The sequence below is a fragment of the Morchella sextelata genome, assembly GCF_020137385.1.
Source record: "Morchella sextelata strain SCLS chromosome Unknown scls_7, whole genome shotgun sequence".
Classification (NCBI taxonomy): Eukaryota; Fungi; Ascomycota; class Pezizomycetes; order Pezizales; family Morchellaceae; genus Morchella; species Morchella sextelata.
Window position 1 is genome coordinate 1,666,240 of NW_025408622.1, and position 24,012 is coordinate 1,690,251.

Below are 24,012 nucleotides of genomic sequence, written 5' to 3' on the forward strand. Positions count from 1 at the left end.
TCTCTTGGCAGGTAGGATATTTCTCCTAGGCTCGCACCCATAGGTCGTACATATTAGCTTCTGATATACAGTGAACAAGGGTCAATGATCGAACATACAGGTGCTGTAAGGCAGTGCGTGGCTATTGGGGGTGTTTAACTTGTTCCAGGGACTTTTATCTCTAGCACACCTAACCACACTCCGCGAACCTCTTTAGGCTCGAAGTCGCAGTTTGTGACCTCTTTTTCAATACATCTTTCCACTCCTAGAGGATATCCACTCCCTGTAGCAGTTAGGGATTTTGAATATCAACTCGGCTATCCTATGTTAATCGCGGGCACGAACGAAGGGATTGGATGAGAGAATTAGAGAAGAGGCCGTGATGATGTTGAGAGGACTACTAGACCTTCCAGCTTTATACGGCATGATTGAGGACAGTTTGTCATTGCTGAAGCTGTACCCAAGATATGTACTATTTCTTCCACAAATATCTGGACACGAATCCCTACTCCACCGCCCGTCCCCGACCAAGTAAACTTTAAGCTGATAAGAAAATTTGAGGTTATAGGAAAAATATTAAATACAGGCCTTGAGAAAAAAAGAAAGGAAAAAAAAAAAAAATCGTTGACGCTTGAGAAGCAGCCCCCACCCCCCCTTTCAGTTACTCGCTCCCAATTATATATCTGTTCGCAATCATTCACTCTCCGCGGATCCAACAAGCTACCCATTAAGAGTTACAACTCCCAGCTACCCGCTCCTGTGGCTCTGCACAAACGTACTGCTTCTATATTTCCCCTACTACGTCACCCTCTACGTCCTATCATCCTAGGATGTAACTCATGCCCGTCAATTCCTACCATACAATCGGATGAAAATTGATGCCCCATTGGTGGAACCGCTGGCTACTAACTACCAAGAGATAGCTACATCTACCCATCTGAAATATGACCTGATACTAGCGAGCTATCCCGCACCTTCACCACACTATTCGTGGGTAGTCTCTGGCTCTACTCGATTGTAAGGTTACAATCGGCCTGAACGGAGTCTAGGCGGTCTGGGAAATTAAAGGTAGTGCCTACAAGCACAAGGCACCGGTGGTGTGAACAGTGATCCAGAGTCCTCTGTGTTACTGGCTGGAGTATTGTCGGTGCTCGGTTACCATTGAGATGCCATGGTGCACACGAGGGAAGGTATTTACTTAGAAGCACTTGTAAATGCTCCATCGTTCTTCGATAGGCTCCTCATGAAATGACCCTCTGTACTGGAATTATCAACCACCACTCATCCGGGTTGGGTGAGGAATACATTCAGATGAAGATGAAGATGCCTAGGTACACACACACTAATACGCCATAGTCAAGGCCATTTAGTAGTAGGCTGTGTATGTGCGTCTGACATGAATACTAGATCATAACCCAACATTACCGAGTGGAGCACCTTGGTGCACGGCGCACACGAATAGAAATATCGTATCAAGAGCTCCACTTCGTCTTTGATAACCAACCCAGCTCTCCCTTCATCAGGCCTTACCTGCCTGCCAACATAATTAACACTGACCCCACGGCCACCGTCAACAGAGCAGCTTATTTCACCGACTGTCTAGCCCCAACGTCACTCCAGAAACTACAACCCCGCGTCAGGACCAACTCCTACAATCTCTGTAAACTCTGGCCCCAAAAAAGCCTCTCATGGAGCAACTTCTCGTCGGCGGGATAAGGAGTGATTTATCTATCTCAGCGACCAAAAGCTATGGCAAAGTGCTCGTAGCTACATACATAGCTTTCCCAGTTATGGTAGCGCCGTTGCAAGTGAATGATGCGAGTAATAGTTTCAAAACCGCTTAGGGCCGGACCGGAAGACTTCTGAGTAATATGCAACCCCCCCCCCCAAAAAAAAAAAAAAAAAAAAAAAAAAAAAGAATGGATGGGCGGTCTGGTATAGTGTGCGAACGATTTCTATCACGGGGTTCACAGGGATAGTGGTACGGCCCACACGGATATCACAACCAATTGGCTCTATCGTGTGTTTGAAACTAGGAATCTTGGTCAGAATGGGTTACGTTTCCTGCAACCGATGGCCCTGTCTGTCCACGGTTCTTCATAGGGACTTTGGTTTGGTGGTTGCAATGAGGCCGTGTAATATAAATCGATAATCTAAGAATTAAAAAAGCTTATTAAAAAAAAATCCTAGGTGGGGTGGGTTGGTGGGGTATCATATGCTACTACCATACGTATTTACACTTTTTTGGCCATCGTCAATCACAAACTATCACTCACGCTCCCAAACTCCCTCGCAACAAACACACAAAAAAAAAGCCAGAAAAAAAAAAAAAAAAAAAAAAGAAACCTACAGCTACACCCCCATCCTACCAAACACCCTATCCAGCTCCTCGCCCCCCTCCCTTCCCTCCGCGCCCCTCAGCCCCTCACCCCCCTGCTGCTGCTCACCACCCCTCCTCACGGGCTCCAGCATTCTCATCCCGGTATCCAAGTACCCCGGCGCAACCCTCCTCTTCTCGTTCAGCTCCCTCTCCGCGATAGTCTTCTCCCACTCGGCGACCTCTGCGGCGGCCTTCTCGCGCTGCGCCTGCAGGTGGGCGACGAGGCTCTGGCAGCTCTGGATGACGGCCTGCGGGGTGGTGGTCATGGCGCCGGAGGGGGAGACGATACTGGGTGGGGAGGGGGAGGCCGGCGGGAGCGTGCTGGGGAGCGTCTGGAAGGTGTAGGGGAGCGTTACGGCTGTGGGGAGGTGGATGAAGGGGGAGACGGAGAGGGGGAGTTGTTGCAGGAGGGCGTGCGCTGTGGGGGTGTTAACTTGGGGTTGTAATTTGGGGAGGGAGTTTGGGGGGGGGGGGGGGGGGGGGGCTTACAGCGGTAGTCGTGCATTGTGGGTGTATTTGTAGGGGTAGTGGTTGTGGTGGTTTTGTGGGGGGAGAGTTTGTCTGTAAATACGTATTTGTAGGTTGAGAGCTTATCGCTGAAGCTGTTATCGAGTCCAGGCCGTCATGTGGCTGTGCGCCCCCACCACGGCCACACTTCCCCCACGTCCGCCGGTTACCCTACCGCCCACTGCCACACTAAAAAAGTTCAAAATTTCAAACCCTCAAAAAACCCACGATATCTCAATATACACAGCAATTGAAACCCCCCCAATTGCCCCACCACAAGCCCTCAAAATGGACCCCCCCTCAAAACGCACCAAGCTCGACTCCGACGACCTCCCCGACGCCCCCGCAACCACAACCGTGATCGCCGCCTCCCGCACAAAGCAGACGCTCTCGGCCTCCGACGAAGACGTGCAGCAGCGGCGCACGCTCTTCATCCGCTCACTTCCCTACTCAGCCACCTCCGAGGCCCTCTCCACAAAGTTCTCGTTCATCGCCCCGCTCAAGCATGCCACCGTCGTCGCCGACCCGCTCACGAAGCAGTCCCGCGGCTTCGGCTTCGTGACGTTCACCACGGCCGAGGACGCACGGCGCGCCGTCAAGGAGCTGCACAACACGCTCTTTGACGGGCGCAAGATGAGCGTTGAGATTGCGGAGCCGCGGCACCGCGACGAGGCCGGGAAGCAGGCGTCCAAGGAGAAGAAGGAGAAGAAGGAGGCCGAGGAGGTCAAGCGCCGGGCACCCAGGCTGATTGTCCGTAATCTGCCGTGGAGCGTGAAGGATCCGCAGCAGCTGGTGAAGGTGTTTCAGAGCTATGGGAAGGTGCGCAATGTCATTATCCCGAGGAAGAGCAGCAAGCCGGGGGCCGAGATGTGCGGGTTTGCGTTTGTGACGATGAAGGGCTACAAGAACGCCGAGAAGGCCATGGAGAAGACGAACGGGATGGAGATTGACGGCCGCACGGTGGCCGTGGATTGGGCGGTGGAGAAGGACGAGTGGGAGAAGAACAAGCAGGGCGACGAAGCCCCCGAGAAGGAGGCCAAAGAAGAGGCTAAAGACGAGTCTGAAGACAAAGACGAGTCTGAAGACGAAGACGATAACGGCGGCGTCGGCGTCCTCGAAGGCGAAGACGCAGAAGACATGGACGACGCCTCCGACGCCTCCGACGACGAGGGCTCCGACCTGCACCTGTCCGACGACGACGAAGCCTCCGACGACGAGGAGGGCGAAGAGCCCAAGCCACAGCTCAAGCACGACCCCAACGACAACTCGCAGGTCATCTTCATCCGCAACCTCCCCTTCACCACCGACGACGAGTCGCTGCACGCCCACTTCACTGAGCAATTTGGCCCTGTGCGCTACGCGCGCATCGTCATGGACCGCGAGACGGAGCGGCCCCGCGGCACCGGCTTCGTCTGCTTCTACAACCTCGAGCACTTTGAGGCCTGCATTGCCTCTGCGCCGCGGCCCAACTTCGCCACGGGCGCTAATCGCTCTGCCACACTGCTGCAGGACGAGTCCGACGACCCGACGGGGAAGTACACCATCGATGGCCGCGTGCTGCAGGTCACCCGCGCCGTCAACAAGAACGAGGCCTCGAAGCTGCAGGATGCGAGCGCCCAGAAGCGCGACAAGGCCGCGGGGGATAAGCGCCGCCTGTTCCTGCTCCAGGAGGGGACCATCCCTGCGTCGTCGCCGGCGTTCAAGACGCTCAGCAACACGGAGAGACAGCTGCGCGAGGCGTCGGTGAAGCAGCGTAAGGCGCTGCTGCAGTCGAACCCCATGCTGCATCTATCGCTGACCAGGCTCTCGGTGCGTAATCTGCCGCGATCAATCACGGCGAAGGAGCTGAAGGCGCTGGCCAGAGAGGCCGCTGTCGGCTTCGTCAAGGACACAAAGGAGGGGAAGCGCCAGCCGCTGTCGAAAGAGGAGCTTGCCCGCGGCGGAAAGGACGACAAGGAGACTGAGCTCCGCAGGAAGAAGCAGGGCAAGGGCATCGTCAAGCAGGCCAAGATCGTGGAGGAGAAGGCCGGCAGCGGCAGGTCGCGCGGATACGGCTTCATCGAGTACTCGTCGCACCGCTGGGCGCTGATGGGGCTGCGATGGCTGAACGGGCATGCCGTGCTGGGGACGGCGAAGGCGACGGCGGAGAAGGGGAAGAAGCAGGAGCCGGTGTCGGCCGAGGATAAGAAGAAGCGGCTGATTGTCGAGTTTGCGATCGAGAATGCGCAGGTTGTGCAGCGCCGCAACGAGAAGGAGCAGAAGGCGCGGGAGCGCAGTAAGCTTGTTGCGGAGGGGAAGGCGAAGCCGCTGGAGAGCACGAAGGAGAAGAAGGCAAAGTTTGCGGCGGAGGCGAAGAAGAAGGTCGACTCGGCCAAGAAGTATGAAGGCATCAAGCGGAAGCGGGAAGACGAGAAGAGTGGCCGGGGCGCAAAGAAGCCAAAGAAGGATGGCGATGCAGAGACTGCTCCCTCGAAGGGCGACAAGAAGGACTGGGAGGCCAAGAAGGACGAGAAGAAGGCAAAGGCCGCGAGAATCATCGCGAGGAAAAGACAGATCAGGAGAGCCAAGAGAGGTTAAGAGGATATTCTTTTTGTGTTTGTATCATCTGGTTTGTAGATATAAAAGTCTGGCTGTGTGTTTTCTTATTTTTTTCTTTCTCGTGTAATTATAATACCAAGGATGGGTTAATAGCGAGTGAGCGCTTGTGTCCGAGATGCTGCCAATCATCAAAAACGCACCTTTTCCGCCCCGGCGTAGCTGCAGTCACGGCTTACTAAACACCCCATGCCCAGTTCTTCCCTCCAATCACGCCCCGCCAGTGACAATTTCTCCGCCAGTGACATTCCGCCACCCAATCACGGCCCACAGGTGACAGCCCGGGGGATCTTACCAAACTTCCGTCCGATGTGGGCCCTGTCGATCAATCCACCCGCCGCCGGACATTTCTTTTTTTTTCTCCCGCTCGACATGTCACTAGATAGATAGCCAGAGTTAGAGGGCCTGCGGGCGAATAGCATAATTCATACGCTCCCCCCCCCCCCCCCCCAAAACCTCAATCCTATGTCTGCCCCCGTGAGCTCTCTCTCTACCTGAGGTCTCTATAAAACCAGCCAACCGTCCTCGTCCCCTCCATCCACAGCATGCTCCCACGGCTCCTCCCTCTCCGCACTCTATCCCAGCTACAGCTCCCCCTCTCCCTCCGACCCAGACTCTCCGTCCCATCATTATCATTATCACTACCCACCACCCAAACTCGTAGAATAACGCTTCCCGGCCCCATGAACGGAGACACAAAGATCCTGAGCGCGCTCACCGAGGCCGAGATCACGGCGAAATACCGGCCGTTCCTGCTCTCGGAGGAGGCGGCGGCAGCGGGCGACTGGGTGTCGGAGCTGGAGCTCGATGCTGTCACAGCGTTTGTGGAGGAGCACAGGCGCAAGGAGGATTACAAGCCGTTGAAGTTTCTGGTCCTGTACGGGTCGTTGCGTGAATGGTATCTACTCTGTCCTTGGGGTCTGATTTAGGTGGATACCATAGTTAATATGTGACTAGCTCCTACTCCCGCAAAATGGCCTACGAGGCCTCCCGCATCCTGCACCGCCTCGGCGCCGACGTGCGCGTCTTCGACCCGCGCGGCCTCCCCGTCAAGGACGACGTGCAGCACGACCACCCGAAGGTGCAGGAGCTGCGGACGCTCTCGCACTGGTCCGACGGCCACCTGTGGTGCTCGCCCGAGCAGCACGGCAACCTGACCGCCGTGTTCAAGAACCAGATCGACTGGATCCCGCTCGCCACGGGCAGCGTGCGCCCCACGCAGGGGCGCACGCTTGCCGTCGTGCAGGTGAACGGCGGCAGCCAGAGCTTCAACACGGTTAATGCGCTGCGGGTGCTGGGGAGGTGGATGAGGATGTTTACGATCCCGAACCAGAGCAGTCTGCCAATGGCGTGGACGCAGTTCACGGATGAGGGGAGGCTGATGAAGAGTGGGAATCGGGATAGGCTTGTGGATGTGTGTGAGGAGTTGGTGAGGGTGAGTTTTGTGTTGAGGCCGAGCTTTGATATGTTTGCGGACCGGTATAGTGAGAGGATGGAGAAGCGGGCGAAGGAGGAGAAGGAGAGGGCTGAGAGGGAGAGGAAGGAGAAGGAGGCGGCAGAGGTGGAGTCGGCGCAGGAGTTGAAGGATGTGAAGGCTTGAGAGGGGCTTGTATTATAATTAATTGCTTAGATCTTTTTTTTCATAGAGGAGTCAATGATACCTTGGGTGGTTTGGGTTTTATTTTGGTCTCAGCTGAAGATTATGCAGGGATTATTCCTCAAGTTGATGTTCCTACTAACTCTAATAATCCTCTTAAAACTCCCAAACAAGTCTTGTGCGAACTCAATATAGTACGAGTACTTTAGCTTCATCACTCACGGGAACATTCTCGATGATGACGGATACGAAGGACCAGAGTCATATAAAAATACACCAATAATCACGCAACCTCCCACAATCACCACCTAGGCGTAGTTACACTGTACAGTGTGGCCGGTCCAGTTCTATTGGATACAACCAAATCATGGTGCCTCACTCGACCGGGTGAGTGACCACTGATGATCCTACATGGGGAGTTGTTTCAGCCCGTCCATCAGCGGTCCTTAACTGTCAAAGTTTGATTGAATAACCCTCTAGACATGCCAGACGCTTTCAGGCTGTTAGTGATCGAGGTCTCGCTATCTGGGGTCTACATAGAAGTTCTATTGCTCTGAATGCTGGGATGCAGGAAGATGAGAGTGATGATGATTGATGATGATTGGATCAAGTCGGTGCCGCAGCTTAACTTCACAGGATCTCAAAACTAACATATATGCTTGATTTATCGCTACCACTAGCCACTGTAACGTGTCTTAGCACCTATTCCGCTAACATGCCTCACAACGTGAATTATATCTTACTCGGATATAAATGTGAGGGGTGCGGCTTCCCCAGCTCAAGTCAGATCCAGCTAATTTTTTCTTCTCCGCAATCAACGCCATTGATAGGGTATAAATTGATCATATCAGCATCCAAGTGATCAGTTCAAGATGCACATGCATATTCAATATCAGTGCCTGTATCTTGATGATCAGAGTATCGAAAATACCATATAATGCCTAGTGATACCCTCTGAGGTATGTGCAGTAGAGTGCCATCAGTTACATTGCGAAGGAGAAATTCATTTAATTTCCTCCCAATATACGTTCTCACTTGTTGACTTAGTCTTTAAGGACATCAACGTAACCCACCTCTTATTTCGTGCGCTGCATTTTTTACATCGAATATCTCTGCCCTCATGTTTGCATGAGACCGCTGCTTGCAGTCTAATAACGACGAACTTGATCGCCCAGAGCTGGGTTGGGACCAGTCTACACGAGGGTTAGACCCCCTCAGAGAATCAATAAAGACCAGCTGCTCAATGTCCACCACAAGAGTGGCACTAAGAAAGTAAGGACGATTATAAATGTTTTTGTGTAGTGACTGCGTCAAGAAGCCTTAGGTTAGAACCGGTTTATACTGAAGTCGTGATTCATGCCAATGGCGAAACCTGACGTTAAAATCCCACCTTTTATTTTCTGGCAGCTTTTAATTTGTACAACCAATATTTACTGCCCACAGCTGAACAATAGGTGACAGCAATCAATCGTCTTTACTACATATTCGCTGCAGAATGTGAGTACCAATATAGGCACCCTACTCATACAGGTAAACCGCCTAAAACCCCCTTTGAATAGGTCAAGATCGAGCCACCCAATTAAGAGAATTGTAGTTAGAGTCTGACATATGTAGGTCCCTTCCTGATTGACATGGTAGACATGGAATTCTGCCTTAGATTTGTGATAGCTGGGTAGGTTGAATCTCCTCTGATAACCTAATTATAAAGGCTTCGAGCAATGTTGTAACCAGCTTTCTTGGATCCTGACTACCTACCTGCCCCAGTAACCTGTCCACTTTTAAGGTGTACTTTGCCACTGTAGCTCCAGAGCCTGTGCGTTGGTAAGCCAGGCAGTTGTAGAGCTAAGTCATATATGGTAGCAACGAACATGCAGTTTTATGATTCATTCCGGAACTACATGTGTATGTTTTCTCTGTCCAAATAAACTGCTGACTCCATCTGAATCATCTCGGTTCGATACAGTGCCATCGCCAGGCATGAGATATTGGGGTGAAAATAGCGGCGCTCTATGTCCCGTTGTGTGCTGTGTCTTGGGTATGGACTGTATGGTGTAGTAACGCCTTCAGAAGTACAGAGGCTCCGGATCCACCTACCCAAGAGTATTCTCTAGTCTAAATCCACATCATGTAGCCTGGACTACCTATCCTATCGGTCATTCTGTTATATGCTTTTAGCTATTCAGCACCCTGGCCAGATCTTTTGTTCCAGGGATCGAGGGACTTCAACCCGACGGAGATCGTTAACCTGGTCCTGGTCCTGGTCCTAGAGGTTTTTTTATAGGAGAGCAGGCCCTATTCATCTAGCTAAGATGATCGAGCCATAGCTTAGGGTGCTGTGTGCTATTCACAGTCTCCGTAGAAGTGCCAAGGTGTATGGAGCTGGTCTTGTGAGTAACTACCTCTCAGTCCATGGCAAGCTATCTGCTAGAGGGGCCAGTAAGTGATGTTTTGGGGATAGAAGTGTCCGTATCGGCTGTAGAAGTAGTAGGAATAAAACCGTGGTTGTGGCTGGGAATCCTTGCGATATGGCATCCAGGTGAACCCGGGTTTCATATTTTGACGTGTTTACCAGGTAGGTACATGTAGGCAGGCACCTGTGTGGTACTGGTACAGCTGCGGTATGATGCAATCGTCAAAACCCCCGTTATCAAAAGTCCGATAAAGAACGGGTCGGCGCGCTGTGTCAGTCCAAACCAGCTAGGGGGAGAATTTATGTATCGCCAAAACCCTGTCGGCCAGGCGGGCACGGCAACGCGGCATCGGAACATAGATATCCGCGGTCATCAAAAATCACTCAATCCCGTTAATTTGTGCTTGTGTGCAATGTAACACAGCCCCCCAGCCACAGTGGCGGTAACACACGTAAGGCCGCGCGGGAACGAGTTTGACTTAAGCTTACGTACCCCTCAAGTCCTCTTTCCTGAGTTTTATTGTTCTGACAGACCGGACGGCAAGCCGTGAGGAGAATGTCAGATCTCTAGCAGTACCTTGCTTTATATCCACACAGCTGAAGATAGATACAAGTACTCACTCTTGAATGGGAGAGAGAGAGAGAGGAACTTGAGCTGGGATACCAATTCTATTTAAACTTCAACACTCGGCTCACGACCACGACATTGTGCGGTGTCAAACAGGGATTCTAGTTTGGAAGGATCCCAGCGTTCATTTGTCCCCTAGAGAAGCCGACCGAGCGCTTTGGAAAGTAGAAAGGGGAACACAGCCGCTTAAGCGTGCAGGACCAACCAACGGCCGAGCTCCACCAATCCCATCGAGCAAGGATCTTTCCAGGGCGTCATCTTCTCCAAACTCGGGCTGGTTGAGGCTTTGCACCACAGTTCCCCATTCCTTCCTTCTACCTAGACATCAACTCCATTCCATTCCCGTACCTGTTTGTTCACTCTACTACCTCCCAAAGCTAGGAATACAATCGACAATACTCACAGAAACCCCTCTTCAACTGACAAAGGGGAGAGCACGGCCATAGACCTTGAATCGACGACCACTGTACACATTACCGCCCGCACACAATACCCCCCCTCCCCCTCTCATGCCATGCCGTCCATACTGAACAAGGACGACAAGCTAGTCGTTAAACGCGCAGTACCTAGTCCATCAAACAATATCATCACTGTCGCTGTCGCACGACTCTACGTGAACTATCCAAATAAGCACAAATGGAACTTCACCGGAATCAGTGGGGCGGTGGTACTGGCCGAGGACTTGGTCGGACACACGTTTTTCTTCAAAATAGTCGATGTTACTGTACGTGTTACTTGTTTCTAAGGTGGGGTTGAGGAGAGTCACAGTACTAACTTTACGAAACAGAGCAACAAAGGCGTGATATGGGACCAGGAGCTCTACGAGGGCTTCAAGTACAATCATGACCGAACCTTCTTCCATACTTTTGAGCTCGAAGACTGCATGGCAGGGTTTTCATTTGCGGATGAGAAGGAAGCTGCAGGGTTTCACAAAAAGGTTGAGACACGAGAAAAATACGCAAAATCCAAAGGCCGCCCCGCTGGATTCAGCGCACACATACCGCATCCTCACCTTCCTCATATGGGACGCAGCGATAGCGTTTCTCGCAATTCACCCTCTCCCCCTGCGCCGAAGGCTCAAAACGGAGGCGATGTGCCGTTTTCAATAGACAACCCAGACCCGGAGTTCCAGGCACTCCTAAAAGAGTTAATGGACATGGGAATTACGGCAGATCAGATAAAGGATAACGAAGACTTTATCAAGAGTTATATCGCCGAGAAGGAAAAGAATGCTGAGGCAGAGAAGCGTAAGCGACTATCGAATGGGAATGGGAATGGAGTGCATGTAATGGAAGTACCGGGGTCACCAAGGGGAGTTGATAGGAGTGCGAAAGCTCCTCCACCCCCGCCGCCTGCACCCCCGCAATCTGCACCCCCACCACCCTCTGTGCCGCCTCCGCCGCCTGTACTCAGGAATGGCATTGGTCAACTGAGTCCTCAAGCAACTGGAAGCTCGACCAAGTCACGGAGGGGACCACCACCCCCTCCACCAATACCCAGGGGGTCAAGGCATTTAGCTTCTCAATCGAATGGCTCGTCACCGCCTCCCCCACCGTCCCGATCTCCAGCTCCACCGCCGCCGCGAGCTGTATCTCCGCCTACCCAGCCACGATTTGGGGTCCCCCCTCCGCTTCCTACTGCTGGTGCCTATGCCAATTCAGCTCCACCACCCAGACCAGGTCCACCACCACCACTACCGCCTACAGAAAGAGCACCGCCACTACCGCCGAAGACGCCACTGGAGGAGAATACTCCGACAAGGTTTGCAGTTCCACCGCCTTTCCAGCCACCGAGCCGGCCTCCGCAGGCTCCTCCGCAGGCTCCTCCGCAGGCCCCTCCAAGCCGAGGACCACCGATACCTGTTCTACCATCACGACCAGCACCCCCAGGACCCCCACCACCACCTCGGCCACCGGTAGAAGCGCCTCCACCACCAACTCGAGGTCACTATCCCCTATACTTTAACATTGAAGCTATAACTAACTCATATCTAGATGTCCCACCAGCCCGTCCACCGCCGCCGCCGTTCCAACCCCCTCCGGTTGTTGCGGCCCCACCACCAGCTCCCCCACCACCCCCGCCACCTCCACCACCCCAGTCATCCGGACCTCCCATGATGATCGGTTTCCCCAGCGGACCTCCCCCAACACCTCCCAGCATGCCCGGGTTCAGCAACAATACGCCGCCTCCACCAGTGGTGTCCATGCCCGGCTTTAGTTCGGGTGCATCACCGCCACCACCGCCCCCGCCACCACCTCCTTCCGGTGGCATGTCCGGCTTCGGTGGATCTGCACCACCACCACCACCGCCGCCGCCGCCGCCAAGCTTTGGGTTTAGCAATAATGCCCCTCCTGCACCACCACCACCTCCACCTGGGATGGCTCCTGGTGGAGCACCTCCGCCCCCGCCACTACCAGGCCGAGACGAAGGCGCAGCACCGTTACCCAGCAAGAGTGCTCTGCCCCCTGGAGATCTGCTAGCGTCTATCAGAGGTGCGGGAGGAATTGGTGCGCTGAAGAAGACAAAGACGGTCAAGGACGCAAGCGCCCCAGCTATCAAGCCGTCAGCTACACCAGCACCGGCCAGTAACCCAATGCTTGCGTTGCAACAAGAGCTGGATAAGAGAAAGGGCAAAGTTTCAAACCAGAGTGGTAAGTTTTTCTGCGTTGATAACCGTGCAAAAGAAAATACTAATGAGAGATTAGATGATGAGGATGACGGCGACTGGTAAAGAGCCGAGTGTGTAGGATGGAGTAGGGGAACTAAAGTAGGGCGCTGTAAGTTTGGGAAATGCCGTTCATTACTGGGTCTGCTCCCCCCGTGGGTGGGCAATGTTTAGTTTGGGCGGGCCGGTTTCTCTCTGTTTTTCTGTTTTTTTTTTCTCTTTTCTGCGCGCTCTTTTCCTTTGTAACTTTCCTTGTTTTTATTTCTTTTCTTTCACTTTTGTTTTTTTTCTGTTTTTTTTTTCAGGAGGGCCAGGTTACGCAAAAAAGTTGAGAGAGTCGGGTTTGATTCACTTTGAAACCTTAGTATAAAAGGGGGCCTTTTTTTTCCATCTTTTTTTTTTCTTTCAAATGCGGACAAAGTAAAGCAGTGTGTGTAGATGAAGAAGGCTTTGTTTTTCGGGTTTTTTTATTTTATTTTATAGCGAGCGAGATAGCTGTAGGGTTAAGCTTTGGGTTGGGCTGGATGTCCACCTTAACGACAGCCAAATGGGCGGGTACGTGGGATTTTTGTGAGTGTTTGAGAAGGGTGGTTGTGAGGAATAAAATATCAATATCAATACTTTGTAGTATACATACCCATCCTGCGTAGTACTACATGTTAGTAGTACAGTAGTAGCAGTGACATCGTAATGCTTTGTAGCAGATACATGCTCGTGTTAGTACTACATTGATTGATACATGCCAAGGATATCAACCAGCATCTACCTACTCTGCTCTAGTGTCTATCAGTCAATGTAGGTACGCGGTTTTCATGTTTATCCGATAGGGTACCGGTGTTGATCAGGAGATGGCCCGAGGGGACGCTGTGAGTGGATGGTGGCCGAAGGGTGGTGTTGTACTCAAACAATTCCAATGTTTCTCGTGAGCGGGTTTGGTTTAGTAAACGGCTCGGTTTAGTAAACGGCCTGCCTGGCTTGGCGCATGCTACTCTACTCTACTCCGCTTGGCAGGTTACAAAAAAAAAAAAATCTTTTCCAACGTCGTCCAGTCACTAGGAAGAGAAACAACCCTGCTGGTTTTTTTTTTTTTCTCTGACCGTTTTTTTTCCCCTTCTGAATTAACTCTAGGTATCTAACTACCCCAGTGGACTCTCTACTTTCGACTACGGTACCGAATTGAAAAAATAGTAGCTTCTGGTTAGAGAATTGGATTTTTTTTAGCTTGCTATTTTTTTTTTTTATACATATAGGCCCAACAACGCCGACGTCGTTAGGTTTTTATTTAAGGTTTGTGAGGCCTTTCTACATATATTATAAAAAAAAACCAAAGCGAAAAGAAAAGAAAGAAGAAAAAAAATAGGCTTCTGATGAAGTGGTTCTTGTGAGAGGGCCTTTTCTTGTTTGTTTTCCCTCTTGCAATTGGGTTGCTAGAGAAATCTTCATGTGTGCTGGTGACGACGGTGGTGACGGTGGGGCTAAACGTGAAGCTTGTGCTAGGACGCCGGTTTCGAGGTTATTTTCGTATCGTGCGACGCCTGCGCCTGTCGATTCTGCTGTGGTCAATCCTGCTGGTGCTGCTCCTGGGCAAGAACGAGAAGAAGAAGAGGAGCGAGGAGAAGAAAGACAGGAACGGGAACAGGAAGAGGAAGAAGAAGAAGAAGAGGTTGTCGTTGTTGTTGAGCCGCAAGTGTCTCAAGTGCCTGAAGTGATCGTCGAGTGCCCAAGACAGGAAGAAGCAAACGAAGACGAAGAATCAGAAGAGAAAGAATCAGAAGCGCAGCAGCAGCAGCAACAAGCCACTCCTCCTCCTCCTCCTCAACCACAACCACAAAAGCCCGAGACAGAAACTGCAACACCTTCTTCAGTTTCATCATCATCACCAACTCTTCTTCACCAACCTCAGACAGACAAAGAAGAAGAAGAAGCAGCAGCAGCAGCAGCAGCAGAGGAAGTCGAAGTTGTCTCTGAATCTTCACAATCCACTGCTCCTCCCACTGCATCTACTCCATCATCATCATCAGGATCAGGATCATCACCATCACCATCACCATCACCACCACCCTCTGACCCGACCCCACCACCGCTACCCCAAGCAGCACCAGCACAAGAAACCCCACCACAGACCCCACCACAGACCCCACCCTCGCCCCTCTTCCCCGCCCCGCCACCCCCCACCGCCGCAATGGTCCGCAACATCGTCGTCCTCGGCGGCTCCTCCCACCCCGAACTCGTCGCAACAATCTGCCACCAGCTCGGCATCCCCAACGGCCGCATCACGCTCTCCAAATTCGCCGTCGGCGAAACCCGCGTCGAGATCCAGGACTCTGTCCGCGGCAAAGACGTCTTCGTGATCCAGTCCGGCTGCGGCCGCGTCAACGACGGCGTCATCGAGCTCCTCATCACAATCTCCGCCTGCAAGACCGCCTCCGCCAAGCGCGTCACCGCCGTCCTCCCCCACTTCCCCTACAGCCGCCAGTCCGACATCCCCTACAACAAGGTCGGCGCCCCGCTCACAAAGGCCCCCGCAAACTACGGCGGCGGCGCCCGCGGCGGCGAATACACCTTCGAGTCCCGCCCCGGCACCCCCGGCCCCGTCGACTTCCCCATCCCCGGCGTCTCGCACGGCGACCTCGAGAAGGGCCTCTCGCGGCTAGCGCTCGAGCGCGGGATGGAGGCGCCCAGCGGGCCCGGCACGCCCAAGAGCTCGATGACGCCGCTGCTGCGCCGCAGCAACACGGCCGAGTCGGTCAATGGGCTGCGGGGCAGCGGGGCGTCGAGCGAGTGGTCGCCGCCCAAGAACACGGGGTACAAGCAGTGGGTTGCGCAGGCGGGCACGCTGGTGGCGGACCTGCTCACGTGCGCGGGCGCGGACCACATCATCACCATGGACCTGCACGACCCGCAGTACCAGGGCTTCTTCGACATCCCCGTCGACAACCTGTATGGGCGCCCGCTGCTGCAGCGCTATATCAAGTACAACATCCCCGACTACCAGAACGCCGTGATTGTGTCGCCGGATGCGGGTGGCGCGAAGCGCGCGACGGCGATTGCGGATGCGCTGGGGATGGAGTTTGCGCTGATCCATAAGGTGCCCCCCTCTTCCCCCTCTTACACCTCCCCCAAGCATGGTGGTGGTGGTGATGGCGGCATAGACTAACGAACAGCAGGAGCGCCGCCCCACACGCATCACGGACCGCCAGAACGCGACCATGATGCTCGTCGGCGACATCGCGGGCAAGGTTGCGATCCTGGTCGACGACATGGCCGACACGTCCAACACGATCACGCGGGCCGCGAAGCTGCTGAAGGGCAAGGGCGGGGCGACCAAGGTGTATGCGCTCGTGACGCACGGCGTCTTCTCCGGGGATGCCATTGAGCGCATCAATGCGAGTGCCCTGGACCGGGTCGTGACGACAAACACGGTGCCGCAGGATGAGAACCGGAGGAGGTGCCATAAGTTGGAGGTTTTGGACGTGGGCGAGGTCTTTGCGGAGGTGAGTTTTTCTGTTCTGTCTGTGCTTTCTGGGAGGGGGGAGAGTGCTGATTTGTGGGCGGGATAGGCTGTGAGACGGGTCCACCATGGAGAGAGTATCAGTGTGCTGTTCAGGAACGAGTAGTGCTCTGTCTCTACTCTACTCTACTCTACTTTTTCGGTCCAGCGCCCCAACAGCGGAGAAAGCGAAAGAAACAAAAAAAAAAAAAAAAAAAAAAAAAAAAAAACCGAGGAAAAAAACGGAAAAAATTTAATACGGGATGGGATACAGCTTTCTCTCTTTCTTTCTTTGTCTTTATGTTACTTATTCCCTTCTTTTTCATGTGCTTTTCTCTTTTTTCTCTCTCTTTTTTCTTTTCTTGCTTATGGATGGAGGACTTTTGTTGGCTTCTTTTAGTATGTGGCTTGTTGGTGTGTCGGTGGGTGGGTGGGTGGTGGAAACAAAAAAAGCGGACGCAGACGGGAGGGACAATATGTGTGTGTGTGTGTGTGTGTGTGTGTGTGTGTGGTATTAGATTCCTTGCTAGCAATTGCAGTTGCAGTCTTCAAACAAAAGCACAAGTAGCCATGAGAAGAAAGATCAGCTCCCCGGTGATGAGTGAGAATACATGACCCCACCACTTTTCCCATTACCCTCGCTAGCCCCACTCCCCACTCCCCACTCCCCACGCCCAGCTCTCCACTCCACACACCACACACAGAACCCATCATCCCATCCCCACGGACATCGCCTCCCCTCAACCTCGCTCCACTCCACCGCCACCGCCTCCCGCTTCCCCTGCAGCTCTTACGTCATCAGCCACACGCCCACACCGCCACATATCGTCCGACCGACTGCATCATACCTCTGCATCTACCTCTCTCTCACTGCAATCCAATCCAAACCTCCCACTGCAATCCAAACCTCCAATCCTCACAGCCTCAACATGCAGACAACAACAACAACAGCAACAGCAACACACACCGAACACCCCCCCATCCCCGAACTCTCAAAGAACCCCCTCCCCCTCTCCGCCTACCAGGAGGGCCAGGTCCGCGACCTCTACTACGCCCGCGTCCGCGGCCGCTGTGCCGAAGAGATCAAACGTCTGTCCCCCCCCCCGCTCTCCCCGGGTCCCCCTTGCGGGGGGTTTTGGGGGGGGGGGGGCGCCATAATTGCATGAATGCTCGTAAACTCGCAAGCTGACGCTCACCAGAATTCGCCGACTGCGCCCGCAACCGCACCATCTCCGCCGCCTGGGCGTGCCGCACGCCGCGGCAGGCCATGAACAGCTGCATGGTGCTGCACGCGACGCCCGAGGCGCAGGACGAGGCGCGCGACGAATGGTTCCGGCGCCGCATCGAGAAGCGCATCAGTGAGCGCGAGAAGGTCATGGGCGATGGCACGGTGCGGGGGAACCCGCCGAGGGCGGTTGTGGGGTTTACGCAGTTGGGGAAGGGGAGTGAGGGCAGGTAGGTTGGTGAAGAGGGGGGGATGGGGATGGGGATGGGGATGGGGATGGGGGGTTTAATTTTTTCTTGTATAGTATATAGGCTTTTAGAGAATATATTGGGTTGGCAGTTGATGTGCGTGGTTTGCGGGGTGAGGTGGGTGGGGGGTTGGCCTGGGTTAGAGCTGGTGTGTGCTTAGTAGTGGTAATTGAATACTGATTTGCATAATTTGAGACAAGTACTGATCGAGAAAGAGCACCAATTGACAGTACTAGTATGTACCAATTCAGAGTCTTTACTGGGAGTAATAGCTAAGAGTACCAATTGACAGCACCGACTAAGGCTACCAACTTATAAAAGCTCTCTTTAATTCTAATTGTGCTGAACACATCCTACAAATTGGGACCGCCGTATCGATCAATAACACTATTAGATGGCCATATATGGTAGAAGCTCCCAAGCTCCATCCAGCCATGATTACAAGCTAGCCGTGGTAATGATTACAATACTCAAACCGCCAGTGCTCATGATCATTGGGGACACATCCTACTAAATATAACTACATGTACCTTATCGATCAACAATCCTATTAGCTTGTACTGAGCACCCCTTGTCGTATTATTAGCAATGATTGTAAGCTAGCCGCAGTGACAATCACATTTAGTGTACTAATTGGGAGTACTGATCGAGTACTAATTGAGTACCGATTGAGTTTGAGTACTACTGATTGAGTACTGATAGGGCTTCCACTAATCATACTCACCCAACCTCTACTGATTACGAACACCGATCTACTAGTTGGATATACTCGATTGGATTGCAATTAGAACACTTCCCCGAACTCTATACCAGGAAGAACCACAAGAACCAGAAAGCAAAAAAAAAAAAAAAGACCCAAGAACCGGAAAAAACAAACACCTTAAAAAAAATTACCAACCCCCCCCCCCCCACCTCCCCCTACGCATCCACCATACTACTATCCTCCTCCTCCTCCGCAAACAAATCCGCCGCATCATCCAACTCCATCTCCCCCCCCCCACCCCCGCCGCCCACCCCCCTCAACCCCACCACCCCCATCCCCACGCCCGCCACCACCCCCTCCTCCTCCTCCTCGCCACTACTCTCCGCCATCCAATCCTCCCTCGTCTCCGCCAGCTCCCAGCTAATCCCCGTCAGCGAATACTTCTCCGGCGGCAGCCGCACCCCAAACTCCTTCCCCACCGTCGGCAGCCCCACGCGGTTGCGCTCCTGCGCAATGTCGAGCAGAAACTCCTTCGGCAGCGCCGTGTTGAACTGGTGGTTGATGCGCGACGCAACCGACATGCGCAGGTCCGACAGCGTCACCGACGACGGCGGGTTGGGCCCGCCCGTGTTTGTGGTGCTGTGGATCGCGTCGGAGAAGAGGAGCGCGTCTTGGAGCACGGAGGACGTGTAGCCTGGTGGATGCGCCAGCATCCCATATCAGCATCCCGCGATGGCATGAGAGGGGGGAGACAGGAGAAGGAAGAAGAAAGGGGGGGGGGGGGGGGGGTACGGTACGGTAGGCAAAATCCATTAGCATCAGCGGCACGCGCTCCTGGTACGACGACACGCCCATGGACGCCAGGATGAGGTGTATGATTCTTGCGTCGCGGGGCTTCCTTGTTCCCGCCGGGGGGGCGTCCGTCGCCGGCTGTTTTGTGGGGTCGTCGGCGGCGCCGGCGCCGGCGGTGGTGGTGGTTGCGGCGGCGGCGGAGGAGGAGGTGGGCTGCTGCGAGTCTGCGTCTGCTGCGGCGCCGGCGGTGGCGCTGCCGTTTGTGTCGGCCATTGATTGTGTGTGTGTGTTTTGTGTGTTTGGTTTGTGATGGGGAATTGGATGGTATGGTGGTGATAGTTGGAACTTGGTGGTGAGGGTTGTTGGTGGTTTGGGACGGTCACGTGTGGCTTGGCGGACCGGGTTCGGTTTCAGGAAGATCATTGGCTCGGGTGATGATGATGGCCGATTGATCATTGGCCGGGGTGATGATGATGGCCGATTGATCATTGGCCGGATAGCAGCGAGCTAAGGCCGTGAGGTAATGATCGGGCGTGCATCTTATTTCTTGTTCCATGCCATGCACCGGTGCTGAGATGAGCCCACGGGCTAGCGTTCAGCTGGTCACCCCACCCACCCCGCCCTAAGAGATACCCCGCTACGCTAGAAAAACAGCCAGGGCCCGCTGCCTTGCCAACCACGACGCCAGAAAACCTGCGTTCGCCAGTCATTGACTCACGCATTCACACCCTTTTCACCACCACCACCACCACCGATATCACTGGCCCGGCAGAACTGCTCGGTCAATTGCACAGATACACTCAATTGAATAGAATAGATACAGCTACATACAGTCTACACACAAAATGTCGCTGCCCCTCATAGCCGCAATCGACCCCTTCACCTCTCCCTCCTCGGGCCTCTCCCCCAGCACCCTCTCCCACATCTCCCAAACCCTCCTCACCGTGACCCCCGACACCCTCCCACAAGCCCTAGAATACATCTCCGCCCACACCACCGCCCAGACCATCTCGGTGAACGTCACCTCCCTCCCCGACACAGATGCCATCCACTCCCTCCTCGACGCGGGCGCAACCCGCCTCTTCGCCACCTATGAGCAGCTCTCCACGCTGCAGCCCCTCATCAACGACGACTCCCGCCTCGCCCTCCTCCTCGACACAGCCCACAACTCAAAAGACACCATCGTGTCTGCCATCAGCGACACCAGCGTCGGCATCTACGCTCACAGCGTCACCGACATTGACGCCATCGCCGCCTGGCTAACCGAGTACGGTACGGGCAACCACCCGCCCGTCTATGTCTCGTTTGCCACGCAGCCCGCGCTCGCCGATGTCGTGCGCATCGCGAAGCTGGCGGCCGTGCCCATCTTGGATTCGGCGTGGATGACGGTGGACGGTGGAGAGGGGCTGCTGGGCGTGGCCGAGGTGGTGATGGCGGGTGTGGTTTCAGATCGCGAGGACGGACTAGTGACGACGCTGGTGGTGGATGAGCGCGGGGTCGCATTGGGGCTGGTATATAGCTCGCTGGAGAGCGTGCGCGAGAGTATCAGAACGGGCAGCGGCGTGTATCAGAGCCGCAAGAGGGGGCTGTGGTATAAGGGTGCCACCAGCGGAGCGACGCAGGAGCTGGTGAGGATTGATGCGGACTGCGATGCGGATTGTCTGCGCTTTGTGGTGCGCCAGAAGGGGAGTGGTGAGTCTTTTCCCTCCTAGCTATCATTACCCTCCCAACTATCATTACCCCTCTCAAACCCATAACTAACCCCCGCAGGTTTCTGCCACCTCGAAACGGCCACCTGCTTCGGCGCCTACACCGGCCTCTCGCACCTCCAAAAGACACTGCAAGCCCGTAAAGAGTCCGCCCCCGCCGGCTCCTACACCGCGCGCCTCTTCTCGGACGCACAGCTGCTGCGCGCCAAGATCCTCGAGGAGGCCGAGGAGCTGTGTGATGCAAAGACCAAGGACGAGATCGCGTTCGAGGCCGCAGACCTGTTCTATTTTGCGCTGACGAGGTGTGTGGCGGCCGGTGTGGACCTGGCGGATGTGGAGAGGAATCTGGACAGGAAGGCGCTGAAGGTGTCGAGGAGGAGGGGAGACGCAAAGCCCAAGTTTTTTGCTACTGCTGCTGGAGACAAGGCGGAGAGTGATAAGCCCGCACCCGCAGAGGCACCCAAGCCCGCAGAGACGCCCGCAGAACCGCTCGACCCCAATCGCCCCATCAAGATGAAGCGCATCGACGCCCAGTCCGCCACTCCCGAAGAACTCGAAACAATCCTCCGCCGCCCCGCACAAAAGACAAACACCATCATGTCCATCGTCACACCCATCATCGACTCTGTGCGCACAAACGGCGACTCGGCCCTTATCACGCTCGCCCAGAAGTTCGACCGCGCAACCCTCACCTCCCCCGTCCTCCGCGCGCCCTTCCCCGACCACCTCATGGCCCTTTCCCCCGAGACCAAGGCCGCAATCGACCTCAGCTTCGCCAACATCCACACCTTCCACGCCGCCCAGGCCGAGTCCGAGCCCCTCACAATCAGCACCATGCCCGGCGTCCGCTGCTCACGCTTCGTCCGCCCAATTGAACGCGTCGGCCTCTACGTCCCCGGTGGGACTGCCGTCCTGCCCTCTACAGCGCTCATGCTAGGTGTGCCCGCCATGGTGGCGGGATGCTCCCGTATCGTCTTTGCGACCCCAGCACGCCCCGATGGCACTGTGACGCCCGAGATTGTGTATGTCGCGCACAAGGTCGGCGCAGAGTGCATTGTCCTTGCGGGCGGTGCGCAGGCCGTGGCCGCGATGGCGTATGGCACAGAGTCTGTGCAAAAGGTGGATAAGATCCTCGGCCCTGGAAACCAGTTTGTGACGGCCGGGAAGATGTATGTCAGCAACGACACCTCTGCCGGAGTATCGATCGACATGCCCGCTGGCCCCTCCGAGGTTCTCGTGATCGCGGACCGCAACGCAAACCCCGCATTCGTCGCGAGTGACCTGCTATCGCAGGCGGAGCACGGTGTTGACTCGCAAGTTGTGCTGATCGCTGTGGGGCTCGACGATGCGGGGCTCGAGGCGATCGAGGAGGAGGTTCACAGGCAGGCGGTGGCCCTGCCGCGGGTGGAGATCGTGAGAGGCGCGATTGAGCACTCGGTGACGCTGCAGACAGGGACGATAGAGGAGGCGGTGGCGCTGAGCAACACGTATGCGCCCGAGCATCTCATTCTGCAGGTGGAGGATGCGGCGAAGGTCGTGGATGGCGTGGTGAATGCGGGGAGTGTGTTTGTGGGCATGTGGACACCAGAGTCGGTGGGTGATTACTCGGCGGGGGTGAACCACAGTTTGCGTTAGTATCCCCGATCTCTATACCCTCTCTCTCTCTAGATATACTTGATAGCTAACAAAGCCAACAGCAACATACGGCTACGCCCGCCAATACTCCGGCGTCAACCTCTCCACCTTCGTCAAACACATCACCAGCAGCGAGCTTACCGAAGAGGGTCTCCGCAATGTCGGTGGCGCCGTTATGCAGCTCGCAAAGGTCGAGGAGCTCGAGGCCCACCGCAGGGCCGTCGAGATCAGGCTCGAGTGGGCTGACAAGCAGAAGGAGAATGCCAGCAGCTAGTGGCTAGTATTGTAGACTATAGAGACACTGTGATTTTCGGTTTAGCTTTTTTAAAATGGGGTGATGGGTCTTTTTGTTTTTTGTTCTTGTTTATTAAATGTAGCTAGGGGGGCGGGGGGGGGAGAATTGATTCCAGGGACTGACTTGTTTTGTTTGTTATGGCCGTTGGGATGTCGTTCATAAGTGATCACTCGGGGGTGAATGATCGTGAATTTAGTGTTAATGTCGACAATGCCAGCGTTCTCAGTACCGCGTGAGGCCGGCCAGTCGCCGTGACCACTTCCAGGCTGTTGGTGTTCGGGGTCTCTCTATCTTAGATCTGGAATTTTCTCAAGAAGATGGCTCAGGCTCTATTTCTCGAATGAAGAAGAAGATGAAGAGTAAATTGGATCAAGTGGCTTGCGCAGCCTAACTTATAGGCTCTCAAAACTAAACACATATGCTTACAACCACGCCGCTATTGTAACTCGTAACGTGTCTGGACACCTATATAGTCGGCTAACCTGTCACTCAGTCGCCATTTCTCTTTTTGGTTTAGACAATATCAAGAACAAGATTCCCAGCCCTAGAAACTCAGCGCCCAGATCAAGCATGGGAAAGCTGGAGTATAGAAACGGCGACTGGCGGCCTCACGCGGTAACCTTGTAAAAGAGCGGGCAACTCTTCAAAAACCTACCCATGTCGATACACGGCACCCACAAACCCTCTACTCCAGAGTACATACAAAAAAAAATGAAGAAAATAGATCAACAAAGTAATGTCCCAGGCTTAAGAATTATGAGCTGCAACTGCAACGCAATCTCGCATCAGAGACCCGGGTTTGATCTTGGATTAAATTCGTCGTGGTATGTCTGGTCAGGTAGGAATTAGCCGCCAGACATCCGTAGAATGACGATCCGATTAATGGAACTTGGTCCGGGATTGAACCCATGACCTTTTTTTGATGTGCGCAGATTTGGTATCATACCAATTGCGCCATCGGTCCATAAAGGGTATGTAAGTTTTCAGGGATCCTGAGTGGGGGTGGTTTTTCTTTTTCTTTTTCTTTTTCGATTGGAACACGGAAAAGAGAGAAACGGAGGGGAACAGAATAAGATTTTGGTATTTTTATTCTGCGCTCGAATATACATAGGACAAGAGAAAACTATCAACCTGCTCTGGTTATGGTAGAATAT

At 54.2% G+C, this 24,012-nt stretch overlaps 8 protein-coding genes across 8 annotated transcripts; 6 read left to right on the top strand and 2 right to left on the bottom strand.

Annotated features, from left to right (window-relative positions):
* Positions 1–2,331: 2,331 nt before the first annotated feature.
* H6S33_012114 (uncharacterized protein) lies at positions 2,332–2,864 on the bottom strand (the record flags this gene model as incomplete). The annotated part of the gene is made up of 2 exons (XM_044843490.1): positions 2,332–2,777; positions 2,849–2,864. 2 exons carry the CDS (start codon positions 2,862–2,864, stop codon positions 2,332–2,334), a joined length of 462 nt encoding a protein of 153 aa, XP_044695782.1.
* Positions 2,865–3,154: 290 nt separating this feature from the next.
* On the top strand, positions 3,155–5,443 carry H6S33_012115 (uncharacterized protein; the record flags this gene model as incomplete). The annotated part of the gene is made up of 1 exon (XM_044843491.1): positions 3,155–5,443. The coding sequence occupies one exon, from the start codon at positions 3,155–3,157 to the stop codon at positions 5,441–5,443; it is 2,289 nt and encodes a 762-aa protein (XP_044695783.1).
* A 701-nt stretch (positions 5,444–6,144) lies between these two features.
* Positions 6,145–7,061, top strand: H6S33_012116 (uncharacterized protein; the record flags this gene model as incomplete). Its single annotated transcript, XM_044843492.1, has 2 exons — positions 6,145–6,359; positions 6,419–7,061. The coding sequence occupies 2 exons, from the start codon at positions 6,145–6,147 to the stop codon at positions 7,059–7,061; spliced, it is 858 nt and encodes a 285-aa protein (XP_044695784.1).
* A 3,549-nt stretch (positions 7,062–10,610) lies between these two features.
* On the top strand, positions 10,611–12,827 carry H6S33_012117 (uncharacterized protein; the record flags this gene model as incomplete). The annotated part of the gene is made up of 5 exons (XM_044843493.1): positions 10,611–10,820; positions 10,884–11,377; positions 11,431–12,011; positions 12,091–12,747; positions 12,802–12,827. The coding sequence occupies 5 exons, from the start codon at positions 10,611–10,613 to the stop codon at positions 12,825–12,827; spliced, it is 1,968 nt and encodes a 655-aa protein (XP_044695785.1).
* A 2,116-nt stretch (positions 12,828–14,943) lies between these two features.
* H6S33_012118 (uncharacterized protein) lies at positions 14,944–16,378 on the top strand (the record flags this gene model as incomplete). Its single annotated transcript, XM_044843494.1, has 3 exons — positions 14,944–15,849; positions 15,929–16,255; positions 16,322–16,378. The coding sequence occupies 3 exons, from the start codon at positions 14,944–14,946 to the stop codon at positions 16,376–16,378; spliced, it is 1,290 nt and encodes a 429-aa protein (XP_044695786.1).
* An 802-nt stretch (positions 16,379–17,180) lies between these two features.
* H6S33_012119 (uncharacterized protein) lies at positions 17,181–17,710 on the top strand (the record flags this gene model as incomplete). The annotated part of the gene is made up of 2 exons (XM_044843495.1): positions 17,181–17,340; positions 17,451–17,710. 2 exons carry the CDS (start codon positions 17,181–17,183, stop codon positions 17,708–17,710), a joined length of 420 nt encoding a protein of 139 aa, XP_044695787.1.
* Positions 17,711–18,642: 932 nt separating this feature from the next.
* Positions 18,643–19,492, bottom strand: H6S33_012120 (uncharacterized protein; the record flags this gene model as incomplete). The annotated part of the gene is made up of 2 exons (XM_044843497.1): positions 18,643–19,121; positions 19,225–19,492. 2 exons carry the CDS (start codon positions 19,490–19,492, stop codon positions 18,643–18,645), a joined length of 747 nt encoding a protein of 248 aa, XP_044695788.1.
* A 572-nt stretch (positions 19,493–20,064) lies between these two features.
* On the top strand, positions 20,065–22,837 carry H6S33_012121 (uncharacterized protein; the record flags this gene model as incomplete). Its single annotated transcript, XM_044843498.1, has 3 exons — positions 20,065–20,911; positions 20,990–22,558; positions 22,626–22,837. 3 exons carry the CDS (start codon positions 20,065–20,067, stop codon positions 22,835–22,837), a joined length of 2,628 nt encoding a protein of 875 aa, XP_044695789.1.
* Between the last annotated feature and the right edge of the window lie 1,175 nt (positions 22,838–24,012).